Raw genomic sequence first — 14,830 nt, 5'->3', positions numbered from 1 at the left:
GAACCTGCAGATTGACCATGAGACTGATGTTGAAAGAAAAAAGCCGAAGTGGTGTTGGAGGTAGTAGGTAGTAGTGGTGCTGTTGCGTGGGAACCACCAATAGGCTGAAGAGAACTCTTGTGAAGGTATTCATGAGTGGGAAAATGAATATACAAGTTAGTGTAACTTAGTGGCTTTAACCTTGGTTGAGAAAATGAATATTGTTTTAATTTCTATTATATATCTCCAAATTGATCCGAGTAAAATTGAATTGGATCATCTAGTAATCTCCTTAAATAATTTAATTTCATACAGAGTAATATAGAGTAATTAATAATATTTTATTAGTTAATCTTGTATTTACTTTGAAAATAAAAATAAAAAATAAAAATAAAAATTCAAAACTCATAAGAAATAATAAAAATATTTCTACATAGAATCTCTCTCTACTTGTCTATTTTTTTTTTAAAAAATAATCCAAAGAAGTTACTCCATCTGTTCATAAGAATGTTTCAAGTTAAGCTTGTTGTGTGTTGCTAAGCGAATGACTTTACAGTGACCACTGGAATGTATTCTTGAGTGCTTGAATTCAAGTTATGTTATTGCTCTGCAGATGTATTCATGGCGGTGAACGTTTGATATTCCTGTCGTTCTTACATCCATTCAGCACCTCTCTTTGCATTCTCCATGGTGGTGTTCCGGATCGAATCTCTGGTTAGTCTCTTATCTCGGCCTTTTATGGAGCTTAGGTCAGATTGAAGGCCGGTATAGGTATTTGCTGCTGCTACACGGTTTGTTTTCCATGTTAGATATCTTCAGTAGCTATAAAAGATTTTTCTGGAAATTGCTTTGGTTAGCTGTTCTTCGGATTTTACAAATGAGAAATAAATTATCTTCCTCATCATGTTTTGTCTGGTCATGTTGAGCTGGATTAGATATTGCCTCATCCCATTTCCTAGTGTGTTCGTAGCCAATTTTTACGAGCGACTACTTCAGCCATAATAGCTCACAAAGCCTCTTGATCATTCCTATGAACTCAGCCATAATGCATTCATTTCTTTCATTATTGCTTGAGTCCACTCTGATTTTATTTGTAATTTCTAGAAAAGAGGACCATTTGATCGTAACCTTTGATCGTAACCTTTAATTATACTTAATTCTCCGTATATTTAAGAGGTCCTCCCTTCTTTTGCAGGAACTCTTCATGCAATTTCCTAATTCTTAATTAATCAGTGAGACTTTGACCAAGCAAGAACTCGAAGACTTTAATTTGTGCCCACTGATTGATTTCCTTTCGTATTGATCCAAGATGGTATTCGTAGTCTGGGCACCTTCTCGTTCTGGGAGGAGTTCTGAGAAATCATGAAGTGTTCTTGGCACCTTCTCGTTCCCTGCTGGCATAAGAGTAACAAATGAAGTGAAGGTGATGGCATCTTGAAGGCTTTGCAAACCAGAGTGGGATAACTCGAAGAATGGGTCTTGATGCACTAACTCGAAGACTTTGTAAGTGGAACTCTTCATGCAATTTCCTAATTCTTAATTAATCAGAGTGGGATTCTCTTATTTACTCGGAAACTTCAAGCGAAGGCTCCTTACATTTTTATTTCCATCTTGTCTTCTCTGTTTGGGTTCGTCTTCATCGCATTTAGAATGGGTCTTGATGCACTAACTCTAAGACTTTGTAAGTGGAGCTCTTCATGCAATTTCCTAATTATTAATTTATCAGTGAGTCTTTGACCATGCAATAACTCGAAGACTTTAATTTGTGGCCGTTGATTGATTTTCTTTCGTATTGATCCAAGATGGTGTATTGTTCTCAAGACCACGTAATTATTATTATATTATATAATACTCTAAAATGTGTAGATTTTTTACTGTAGCTAAATTTCTTTTAGTAGTAGGTTTTTTTATTTCTGTTTTTTTTTATGTAGCAGTTTGTCCTTTTTTTTCTTTTTGTTTTTGTTTTCCTGTTTTAATTTTTTTTTATGCCTATAGGTTTTTTTTTTTTTTTACTTTTTTTCTTTGTGTTTTTTTTTTAATGAATTTTTTTTGTTTAATTTAGTTTGTTAATGTGAAAAAAAAAATTATTTAGTTATCATACTTTCATGACACGGATCTCGGGTTTGATGGGTTAACTTGGTTTGACGAGTTAATCCAAATTTTTTTTTTGTTTTTTTTCCTTTTCTATCAATTTTTTCGTTTAGTTTAGTTTGTTAATTTTTTTTTCGTTTAACCCATCGATTTTTTTTGTTATTTAGTTATCAGACTTTCATGACACGGATCCCGGGTTTGACAGGTAACCTGGTTTGACGGGTTAGCCCGGTTAATTCTGGGTTAACCCGTCAATTTTTTTTTTCTATTTAGTTATCAAACTTTCACGACACGGATCCAAGGTTTGACGGGTTAATCTAGTTAATTCAGATTTTTTCTCTTTTTCTTCATTAGTTTTTTTCTTTCTATTGGTTTTTTTTTTTCTTTTTAATTAATTTATTTAATTATCACACTTTTATGACATGACCTTGCAGCCAAATCCGCATGCAAGGTTATTGGGTTTGGTATTGGAACTAGACCTACTGGGTTATGCAAGTTTAATGTTATTATTAATATTATAAATATTATTTTTCGGCCAGGCGTTATAGCCAAAACCAAGATTCTTGAATATAGCTTTGCAGAAAGACCTAACACTTTTAGATCTTAGTTTTTTTTGGTATTTTTTATATATAAAAAAATTAACCCGCAGCATCGCACGGTCATGTAACTAGTATATTTATATATCTCGTGAGCGAATTTTAACAAAGCACATTATTTGGTTTCCCAAAGAAAGTCTCTCTCTCAATGTTCAGTAGAGTATTAAGGCACCTCTTCGGTGCATATGCAGCCCTCCCTTTTCTAGTGATCCTATCCTCCCACCATAGTTGCAGTGCTACAAAGAACACCAGCAATTTCTGCGCTCCTTCTTCTTGTAGCAATATCCGTAATATTAGCTACCCTTTTCGACTAAATACCGATCCCGAGAGCTGTGGCGAAAAAAGTCATGAACTTGCTTGTGAAAACAACGAACGTCCAACTTTATACTTGAACATGGAAAAGTATTATGTTCAGTCAATCAATTACAGTAACTTCACAATTCGACTTGTGGATGCTGCTGTTCAGAAGGATGATTGCTTCTCCATCCCTCATCATTCTTTTACACAATATCAATTGCTCCGCTCTGCGTACGACAATTATTATGGGATAAATTGGACAGACAGTTCTGTGTTAACTTTTTTATGTTGCAAGAATCAAATGCTGAATCCTCCAGATTATATTATGGATGCTTCTTCTTGCAAAAATGGCAGTGGTACTGCATATAATTCTTCTTCGTCTAGCAGTATTTCTTCTCCCAGCTGTGTCGATATGGAAGGTCATTCCTATGTCATGGTTGATGGGAACGTCCAGGATGTACCTGACTTGTGCCGTATAAATTTGATTTATTATGTGCCAAACAATATGAGAAATAAGTCGTATACAGATGTCCATGATATTTTGGTATATGGGTTCGAGTTTTCATGGTTCTCTTTCTGTTGTTATTATTATGTCGAAGAGAACCGCTGCAACCTTGATGAAGCCACCATGAAGAACAACTATTGTTTACAATATAACGATTACACATACCGTACGTACTCTCTCTCTCTCTCTCTCTCTCTCTCCATATGTATCAGCTTACCTCAAGTACTGTATTATGATTATGCATACAATATTTGCTTTATTTTATGTGTTAAGGGTTTAAATCTACATGTCTGAATGACACAGCTTCCAATTTTCAGAAACAAGGTGATCTTTCAAGTTACTAGAAATCTTCTGAAAGTAAAGTCAATTATGATAATCTATTGTAATGCTCCACTATTGCTTGGTTTCCGTTTATGTGTTAAGGGTTTATTTTATATTTTAAAAAATGTTGTTCACTTCAGTTAAAATTATAAGTTCGTAAATATCAATACTGTTGACCTTTCTTTTTTTCTTGAAATGCAGGCGATATATATCCGTCGCTGTTAGACCTTTTTTTAAAAGGTGAGGACTATTACGGCCTTATATGTTCTCCAAAACGATACATTTACTTTACGCATTTTCTTCGCAAATGAGTTTTTTTTTTTTTTTTAATTAATCATCCAGATTTTGCGCGCTGATTCATATTTTCTTGGTGATTATAGGTATCCGCTGGATAAATTGTCGAATTGATGGGCGTGAGTTAATTTATTTTTGTGTAATTATATCATTTTACAGAAAGAGTACTAATATTTATTTTTCTAATAAAATAAATAAAAGGCCCTAAAAAGGTTTTTTTTTCCGATCCAAGTTTCAACCACATACATATCAATGTTCTCCTCCAAGTTACCCCTAGACGTAAGAGATGTTTTTGCGGTCACTAAAACTCTTAAATTTTGATAAAATACAACCCTTTTAAAATAATTTAATCTTCTACTCTAATTAGAAGATGTAAATGAAATAAGATATCCCTTCTAATCTACTTATATCTAGTAGAATAAGGATATAATTTTAAGTCGTTCCAATTTAATTAGATTTTCTTTCATCTTTCTATTATTTTACAATTTATAATGCTTTTAATTTGAATGAATTTATTCTCAATCATAATTTGAAGGAATGGTATATCACTCATCATTTTTTATTTTATTTTTTTCGGTTTTTATTGGGCAGGTTTTTGTGAATACCGGATGACCACCCATTCAATTTTACTAAGCTTTCTCATATTCTTTTCCACTGGGACACTTGCCCTTATCGGTAAATACTTTGCTTTTATCAGCTTATTGTGAAACAATATATAAATATATGTATATCAGCACCCAACAATTATTGTTCTACTATTTCAAGTTTTAACTTTAGGTTAAATTTATATTATTTTTGCATCAAATTCATGTATCTAATATTCTTTCTACTTTTGTTTTCTATTATAAACAATGATTTTAAAGCATTATAAGGAAAATGTTCTAGTCAAACACAGAGCATGATTATTTTGAAAGTATTTACTATTTTCTTTCCGATAACACGTACTTTTCTATTTTTTCTTCCCATTAATGATCTTATTTTATAAAAACTATCAGATTTTTTTTTATATATTAGCCATTAATTTTCTAAATGGTTAGAATGATATTAATAATACTATCGATTATCATATAAAAAAATGGTATTAATAAGACTTGCATGGATAGTACATTTTTTTTTTCAATTTCATGAGGTATTTATTACAATGTTGAGAGCCATGACGATAAGTTTTTGAAATTGAAGAATTAGAATGAAAAATTCCCACATAGCTCACATGCATATACTCATCATTAAAATCAATCAAGTATTTTTAAAATGTTTTGATATGTTTCAAATGTTGACCCTTTTTGTAATGTCTCTATACAATGACATATCATGTGCTCTTGTTTCCATGTGGGCTTCCATGTCTCCTAACTTTACCGATCTATAAATGGCAAAGACGACATTTATCCATGTACGAAGACATTGAAAAATTCTTGCAAAGTCATGATAATGATCTCATGCCAATAAGGTACACTTACTCATATATTAAGAAAATAACCATAGGATTTAAAGATAAGTTGGGTGAAGGGGGCTTTGGCTTAGTGTATAAGGGAAAGCTTCGTAGTGGTCGTTTTGCAGCAGTTAAATTATTGGGCAAGTCAAAAGCTAATGGACAAGATTTTATCAACGAAGTTGCCACAATTGGAAGAATTCACCATGTCAATATCATGCAACTTATAGGCTACACTGTCGAGGGATCGAAGCGTGCTCTTATATACGAGTTCGTGCCTAATGGGTCTCTTGAAAAGTACATTTTTTATAGGGAACGTAGCGTCTCACTAAGCAATGAGAAAATGTATGAGATTGCTCTTGGGGTGGCTCGTGGCATTGAATATCTACATCAAGGTTGTGATATGCAAATCTTACATTTTGATATCAAGCCTCACAACATTTTTTTTACTGATAAGTTTGTTCCAAAAGTTTCAAATTTTGGACTAGCCAAACTGTACCAAACAAATAATAACACTGTGCCCCTCACAGCTGCCAGAGGGACAATGAGATACATGGCTCCTGAACTATGTTATAAGAATATTGGAGGTGTCTCTTATAAAACTGATGTCTATAGTTACGGGATGTTATTAATGGAAATGGTTGGAAGAAGAAAGAACTTGAATGCATTCGCAAATCATTCAAACCAAATTTACTTCCCTTCATGGGTATATGACCAAGTTAGTGAAGAAAAAGACATAGAAGTACAAGAAGATGCCTTGGAACATGAAAAGAAAACAACAAAAAAGATGATTATTGAGGCATTGTGGTGCATACAGTTGAAGCCTGTTGATCGTCCCTCAATGCATAAAGTTGTAGAGATGCTTGAATTAGATGTTGAATCCCTACGAATGCCTCCTAAGCCTTTTCTCACCCCGCATTGCATGCCAGAAGAAGATGATAAATCTAATCATGCAAAGTTATCAGATCCACCAAATGATTGTATTGATTCTTCATATAAGTTTGGTCGTTGATGATGAGATGATGAAGATAATATAGCTTAATGGTTATTAATTTTGATAATGTATTAACTATTTAAGCTTATCCTCTATTGTCTTTTCTCTTGGATATTGTTCCTGAAGGATTCCGTGCTTATCCTTTCATGGCCAAATCTACATTTGTCCAAAAATTCTAACACTAATTGAATAAGGGCCATGCCACCACTCACCATTATATATTGTGATTTATCACTGTCCTTAAGAGACAAAAAAAATATTGGATTTTGAAACAAATAATAGTTTTTAACGAATTTACGTATAAATGAATTTGAGGATAATCTTTAGGAAAATGATTTATCACCACCATCGATTTATGTTCTATTTTAATGAGAAACGCTCAAATAAACATATAAAATCATAAAAAATAACACCATAAAATTCAAGAATATGTAAAAAATTATTTAGGTTTTGAGATCGACGTCCTACAGTGGATAAGGTGGTTTTGACCACTGGAATGTATTCTTGACTTGAATTCAAGTCATGTTATTGATCGTATTCATGGCATGTTTAGCTTCACCATTTGTAATGATTGGGATGTTACTGACTTTTAGCGGTAAGGTTTTGTTATTTGTTACTTTTTAAAACAAATAGCTGTCAGTATCATGGCTATAATTTAGTTCTGTTTTCTACGAATCTTGCATTCTGTGGGCTGAAAGTGCAAATAGTTATTTGATCTAATGGATAAGGAGGTAATGTCGAGTATATATCTGTTAAATAATTTTACTAAATATTTTCTTGTGTTCTGTTTCGAGCCATTTATTGGTTGTCTACTCTCGGTGTCTAACCCCCAAAAAAGCAGGAGACCTTACGTTTTGGAGGAGAGGTAGTGAATGGACTGTAAGAAGGGCGGTGAACGTTTGACATTCAGCACCTTTCTTTCCAAACTCAAACAAGAGGCATCCAGATTTTCATGGTCCAAACTCAACGTTTAGTTCTCCATGGTGGTGTTCCAGATCGAAACTGGTTAGTCTCTTAGTAAGGTTCTTTATTTCAAACTTAGCTGTCATATATTTTCTCCAAGTATTTGAATTTCTTCTGCATCATTGTTTGTAATTATTGTATCATCAACTTATTTTATCGAAGTTGTTACCTTTCTTTTTCTATATCTAGGAAATAATGTATGATCTAAGTTTCTTTTGTATCAGAGAAACAGAAAGAACAGGAAAAAAAAAAAGAAAGAAGAGAAAGAGAGGAAGAAAAACAGAGCAGAAAAACGAAGAACAAAACAGAGAGAGGAAGCAAAAAGGAACAGGGGAGAAGCAGAGGAGAAAAACGAAGAAAATAATGTATGATCTATTATAGTTTGATTAAATAAAAAAATATTTGAATAAATAAAATTTAGCAAATATAAGAGAGTAAATGTCTTATATTGACACACACCCAAATGAATAAAATTTTATTCAACTTCGCTATGTTTTAGTTTATTGTTTTCTACATGTCTAGCTTTGTATCTTTCAGTGATCCCATTTGCCTTGTGTTTGATACAAAACACCCACTAGCACCTGATAGTTTTCTTTCATTTGAGTTGGGGAACAAGACTCCATGCTTCGTTTTTCTGCAATGCCTTCATTTCTATAATTATAGCTTGAGTCCACTCTGGTTTTGGAAGAGCTACCCATACGTAGTTTGTAAGGGACCTGTATGGATGAAAGTTGGTGTACAAAAGTTTTGCCAGCTTCTGAGATAATACTTTGATTTTATTGCTCTGTATTCTAGAGAACATCGATTTGATGATTTTTCTTGATTATGACTGAAAGGTAATTTGTATCCAATAAAACAATCTGGAATATTAGGAGAGGAAGCAAAGTATAACCTAATTAATTTCTCTTTTTTTTTTTTTTTTTTTTGAAGAGGATATAGAGATGGGTGAGGAAGTCGAGAAATACTACTTTGACTCTTAAGAAAATGAAATCAAAAGTAATATGCATGTGTCGAGTAGAAGGGTGATAGCAACAATCTCTTTTTTGGGTCAAGTTTCATGCTTTGATTTTTATGGATATGAACAAAGGAGACACAATAAAAAATGCGAAAAGTATTAATATGGAAGGTAGATCTGTCTGTGGAAAATGTAGGACTAGAAATCATAGTTTTAAAATCCAGCTCGGCCTAGGTGATCGACCTAGGACTCAGCTGACTAGAGACTAGAACCGGGCCGCATTTATTAAAAAATAAGGATAGTTAAAAACATGACTGACCCCGATGGGCTAACCTGGCAAAACCATATCAAAAATCTAGTTGTAACCCGTTAATTATTATTTTTTTTTATCAAAACAACGTCGTTTTGATTTATATAAAAAATTAGGGTTGACTCGGATAACCCGGATAAAACCCGTGATCTGGATCTTGGGTCGAACCAATTTTAAAAACACTGCGAGAAACACAATAAATTTATAACCCCTTCCTCTAGCACAATGTTGATTATATAGTACATGTTTGACTAACCAAGTCGGTGCAGCACAATTTTTTTTTTTTTATTAACGTGGGTGTCTGGGCCAGCTTGTGCACACCTCGACTAATCCCACGAGCCCTGAAGTTAACGACCATGTAAGCCTCTAGTGGCCATCATATGAGCAACCTAGGGTTTGAACCTGAGACCACAGAGGGAGCAAACCTCTTGGTTCCAAGCTTTTACCACTGGGCCACCACCTAGATGGTTCGGTGCAGCACAATTTGATTAATCCAGTTGGTGCATGTTTGACAGCTCATTCTAACAAATGAAGTGGAGGTGATTGCGATCCGTTAGGCTTTGCAAATCAGAGTGGAATCTCCCTTCGAAATTGCATAGTTATTAAACCCGGCCTGGGAGTTGACCCTGTTAAGGGGCCGGGTTCCGGATTTCATGGGTCAACTCGGGTCAATCCGGATTAACCTGAAAAAATTAAAAAAAATTAAAGTTTTAATATTTCATATGAAAAAATTCATGTAAATATAGATTATAGATATTATAAATATTGAAGTTTAAAAGAATATTTTAAAAAGTTTTTATCTCTCATATTAAAAAGATATTATGTTAAGCTTTTAAGTTAAAGTATTTAAACTAAAAAAGTTTTTTATCCCATATTGAAAAAACATAACTTTTTTCTTGGAAACATAGAGTATATATACTAATAGGTTTCAAATTCCACATTAAAAAAACATAACTTTTTTCATGGGAACATAGAGTATATATATGAAAGGGCTTCAAATCCCACTTTGAAAAGATATTATGTTATCCTTTTAAGTTGAAGTAGTTAAACCAAAAGGTTTTTTTATCCCACATTGAAAAAACATGATTTTTTTCTTGGGAACATAGAGTATATATACTAATGGGTTTCAAATCCCACATTGAAAAAACATAACTTTTTTCATGGGAACATAGAGTATATATATAAAAGGGCTTCAAATTCACATTGAATAGATACTATGTTATCCTTTTAAGTTGAAGTATTTTAAACCAAAAGTTTTTTTATCCCATATTGAAAAAACATGATTTTTCCTTGGGAACATAGAGTATATATAATAATAGGTTTCAAATCCCACATTGAAAAAATATAATTTTTTTCATGTGAACATAGATTATATATACAAAAGGGCTTCAAATTCCACATTGAAAAGATACTATATTATCATTTTAAGTTAAAATATTTAAACCAAAAAGTTTTTTATCCTACATTTGAAAAGAAAAAAAAAATCAGGTCTCATCCGGGTTCGCCCGGGTTGACCAGCCAAGTGTTCCGGGTTTGGCCGGGTTGTTGCCACAGCTGGTCTTTTATTAAACCCGGATCGGTCCAGCCACCGGGTCAACCTGCCGGGCCGGACCGGGTCCTGGGTCGACTAGCCGGGCCGGACCGAGTCCTGGGTCGACTAGCCGGGCCGGACCTGGTCCCGGTAGACCCGCCGGGCCGGACATTCGTTTAACAAATTCTGTTTTTATTTGTAACTTCTAGAAAATATATTTAGCCAAAAATTATAAAACCAAAAACAAGTTTTTTTTTTTTAACTCAAACATATTTTTCATCGAGGATCATAGAGAAATTTAGATAATGTTTTCCTCCGTAAAACAACCGACGGGGCCACAGTTTGTTGCGTCAGCAACTCCGCGTTAAAGAAAAGAAAAGAAAAGAGAAGAAAGGACGATATGTCGTAACCTTTATGTAAGAGAAGACCTGGAAACTTCAAGCGAAGACTCCTTACACTTGTGTGCCTAGTTCTCCTTGTATTCACTGAGACGACCTTGACTATGGAAGTGTAGGCCATCTTGAGGCCCTCCCCTGCTTTCGGTGGGAACTTTTCTCTTTCGACTATGGAAGTGGACGATATTTTAATATATTTTTAAGCAATAGACAGTCACACCAAGTGACCCAAAATAACACGGACTACCCACATCATCGATGTCTGGAACCAACAACCTAAAAATATATTTCATCAATTATTATAAAACAAAAAACAAATCTTTCTGTTAACTCAAAAATATTTTTCATCGAAAATTATTAAGAAATTTAGATAGTGTTTTCCTCCGTAAAACAACTGACGGGGCCATAGTTTGTTGCGTCAGCAACTTCGCGTTAAAGAAAAGAAAAGAAAAGATAGGACCATATGTCGTAATCTTTATTTAAGAGAAGACTTGGAAACTTCAAGCGAAGACTCCTTGCATTTGATTGTTTTCCAGAAAACCATGTGTGATTTTCTTACACATGTATTCAATGAGACGAGCTTGACTATGGAAGTGGAGGCCATCTCGAGGCCCTCCCCTTCTTTTGGTGGGAAAAGTTAGTGGCTTTAACCATTCGAGTGCGCCTTCAAGCCCTCGTCTTATTTACATTCGAGCGCGCCTTCAAGCCCTCGTCTTACATTACAACGCGCCTTCGAGCCCTCGTCTTATTTATTTTCGAGCGCGCCTTCGAGCCCTCGACCATCAAAGGTAGTGCATTTTCTATCCTACCTCCATTCGAGCGCGCCTTCGAGCCCTCGTCTTCCATTTGAGCGCACCTTTGAGCCCTCATCTTGTTTATTTTCGAGCTCGCCTTCGAGACCTCGACCATCAAAGGTAGTGCATTTTCTATCCTACCTCCATTCGAGTGCGCCTTTGAGCCCTCATCTTATTTATTTTTGAGCGCGCCTTCGAGCCCTCGACCATCAAAGGTAGTGCATTTTCTATCCTACCTCCATTCGAGTGCGCCTTCGAGCCCTCGTCTTACATTCGAGCGCGCCTTCGAGCCCTCGACCATCAAAGGTAGTGCATTTTCTATCCTACCTCCATTCGATTGTGCCTTCGAGCCCTCGTCTTACATTTGAGCGCGCCTTCGAGCCCTCGTCTTATTTACATTCGAGCGCGCCTTCGAGCCCTCGTCTTACATTCGAGCGCGCCTTCGAGCCCTCGTCTTATTTATTTTCGAGCGCGCCTTCGAGTCCTCGACCATCAAAGGTAGTGCATTTTCTATCCTACCTCCATTCGAGCCCGCCTTCGAGCCCTCGTCTTCCATTCGAGCGCGCCTTCGAGCCCTTGTCTTATCCATTCAAGAGCCCTCGTCTTACATTCGAGCGCGCTTTCGAGCCCTCGTCTTATTTATTTTTGAGTGTGTCTTCGAGCCCTCGACCATAAAAAAAAATAGGCTATCTTCCAAATGACTTGTTTTCTCTATAAAAGTCATATGTCAATCTCTGGTTTTCGAAGTGTTCAAGACTCTAAAAAAGAGGCAAAAGTTCTTTCTGTGTCTATTTTTCTTTATAAATTCACGACACAAAGCTATAGAAAATAAAAAAAATTCAATATCTTTGCATCGTAAATACTATAAAGAGGGGGCAACTGTCATAACCCAATTTTTTTAATAAATAATACAAAATCAATGATTAAAAATATAGTTGACAATGGGGTTAAGACAACAAATTTTGAAGTTTAGAGATAAAAATATCAGATTTGAGAATAAATTGATCAGAAATTGAAGAACTAATAAGTTTGGAAATTTATTTTAAAATTTGGATTAGTTTAATTAATGAAATTAGAAGAATTATTAAGTTTGTGGACTTAATTAAACTTTGATTTATTTAATTAAATAAATTCAGGGACTTAATTGAAATTTATCCAAAAAGGGCAAAATTGAAAGAATTAATTAAGGACCAAATTGAATAATCCAGGAATTAAGGACTGTTTTGTAAACATTGCACCCATTGAGGGATTTAATTGAAATGTATCCAGAAAAGGGCAAAATTAAAAGGAATTTTTATTTGATTGAGAGGTCCAATTGCAAAATTTCTAAAGTTCAGGGGTCAAATTGAAAACTCCCGGTTTCTAGCCAAAACGACACCGTTGCTAAGGAACAGCCGTGTGTTCTTCTCCATCACGATTCAATAGGAGAACTTCTGATTCATCAGGGGAGCTGATAAACTGCAACAAATCTGATCTTGGACCAAGTCTTTTGCCGATAACCTCATTCGTGGATTCATAATACAGTCCTGCAAAAACAAAAGGGTGAGAGAGTTAGCTTGGCTATAAAAGGAAGAAGAAAACCCAGAAGAAAGGAGGCAAAAAACCCAGAAAAAAAACCACGAAAGAAAAACATAGAAAGCAAAGCAATCCTAGAAAAACATAGCAAACAAAAACAGAAAAAAAAAAGAGAGGAGAGCAAGAAACCACCCCAGAAAAACAGAGCTAATAGCAAGAAAACAGAGTCGAGAAAAAACAAAAAATCACAGCACAAAAAAAAAAAAAAAAAACACCACCGAACCAAAGATTATCGACACCCAGCATCACCATGATCCGTTGGTCTTCATCTGGAAACGACAGAACACCATTCAAGAGAAACAAAAGTCCTTCATCTCAAGAACTGAGAAATCAAAAAGCGGGACAGCGAGCATACCTGGAAAAGAGTGGAAATCGGCCGAATCAAAGCAGCCACACCAGCGCTACAGCCTTCTTCGATCGCCAGCAACAGGTGCGCCCGTTTCCAAATTCTTACTCTTCTGTGTTCAAATAACATTTGAACAGTGCGAAGGTAATTTAATTACCTTCGCACTGTTGATGCACGCGTGAAATTGTTTCACGCGTGCATCTGTTTATTTATTTATTTATTTTTTCCCTTTCTAGCCGGGTTGGCTGGGTTCAGCCCAGCCCATGTGGGCTGAGCTGAGCCCAGCCAAAGATATGTATGTTGGGCTGGGTTTTAGCCCAACCCAGCCCCAAAAAAATAAAAAAATAAAAAATAAAAAATAAAAATAAAAATAAAAATAATAATAAAAAATGCATTAGGCCCAGCCCAGCCCCAAAAAAATATAAAATAAAATAAAATAAAAATAATAAAAAATGCATATGCATGAATAAAAAATAATGTAAATTTATTGGTTTATTCACTGACGCCAGAGTCAGGAATAAAAACACTGGTTTAAATTTATATTATTTTTATTCGTTGCATTTTACTTAGCTAAAAAATAAAAATTGCATGCAAAAAATATAATAACATAAAATAAAATAAATTTATTGGTTTATTCACTGACGCCAGAGTCAGGAATAAAAAAATACTAATAAAAATTTATGTTATTTTATTTTATTTTATTTTTACTTTTATTTAGCTACGTAAAAAAATAAAAAATAAAAAATAATCTGCATGAGTAAAAAATAAAAAATAAATTGATTTTTATTTGTTCACCAACGTCAGAGTCAGGATTAAAAAAGGTAATTATTTAAATTTATTCACTCTGATATCTACGTAATATTTACCAATGCCAGAGTTGGAAATATCCGTAGTTTAATATTCACTGGCGCCAGAGTCAGGAATATTATATGCAAACCATCATGGTATAAAAAAATATATGTTAGCAATAAATGACAAATAATAGCAATGCAGCCTGCCTCAGGCAGGATATTTAAGGGGTGATAATATCTTTCTTTTTACGTCACCAGTCACGTACCATAGAATCTCTGTTGACCAGTTAGGGTTCCTAGTGACCGTAATACTAGGTGGCGACTCCTTAAACAAGAATATTCACATTAAAGAACAGGATGCCAGAAATCCGTTCTTTCCAAAGATTTTTTAAATTTTTTAGGGCTGCCGCGATGTCGGGTGCGATAAATATAGCTTAGTGATTATTAATTTTGATAATGTATTAATTATTATTTAAGCTTTAAGTTTATTGATTGTGTCCATTAACTGGATATTATTATCCGTTAACAACCTCCAGATAAAAATAATTCAATCAAGTAAGCATATAGATATTATTGCAAAAGTGTGTATGGATTGAAAATACATCAAAATTCATGACTTACTTGCTGTAACTTTGAGGCTAGGCACTTGGAGAATTGGATCATA

The 14,830-nt window shown here is 34.4% G+C and overlaps 2 protein-coding genes and 1 long non-coding RNA gene across 5 annotated transcripts in view; 2 read left to right on the top strand and 1 right to left on the bottom strand.

Annotated features, from left to right (window-relative positions):
* Nucleotides 1–14,830, top strand: part of LOC118060427 (integrin-linked protein kinase 1) — a 102,982-nt gene that overhangs the window by 40,361 nt on the left and 47,791 nt on the right. The gene's annotated exons all lie outside the window — the stretch shown is intronic.
* LOC118060464 (rust resistance kinase Lr10) overlaps nucleotides 4,416–14,830 on the top strand; it is a 44,010-nt gene continuing 33,595 nt past the window's right edge. The window contains exon 1 of the mRNA XM_035073685.2: nucleotides 4,416–4,758. Coding sequence (XP_034929576.1) covers nucleotides 4,692–4,758 — 67 coding nt within the window. The 5' untranslated portion in view covers nucleotides 4,416–4,691. The remainder of the gene's footprint in view (nucleotides 4,759–14,830) is intronic.
* On the bottom strand, nucleotides 12,726–13,515 carry LOC140954841 (uncharacterized). Its single transcript, XR_012168384.1, has 2 exons — nucleotides 13,385–13,515; nucleotides 12,726–12,980 (listed from the first exon to the last, which is right to left on the bottom strand). It is a non-coding gene; the product is annotated as an uncharacterized lncRNA (long non-coding RNA).

The sequence above is a fragment of the Populus alba genome, chromosome 17 (genome assembly GCF_005239225.2).
Source record: "Populus alba chromosome 17, ASM523922v2, whole genome shotgun sequence".
Classification (NCBI taxonomy): Eukaryota; Viridiplantae; Streptophyta; class Magnoliopsida; order Malpighiales; family Salicaceae; genus Populus; species Populus alba.
Note: the sequence above shows the minus strand (reverse complement) of the source record. Positions and strands in the feature narration are given on the sequence as shown.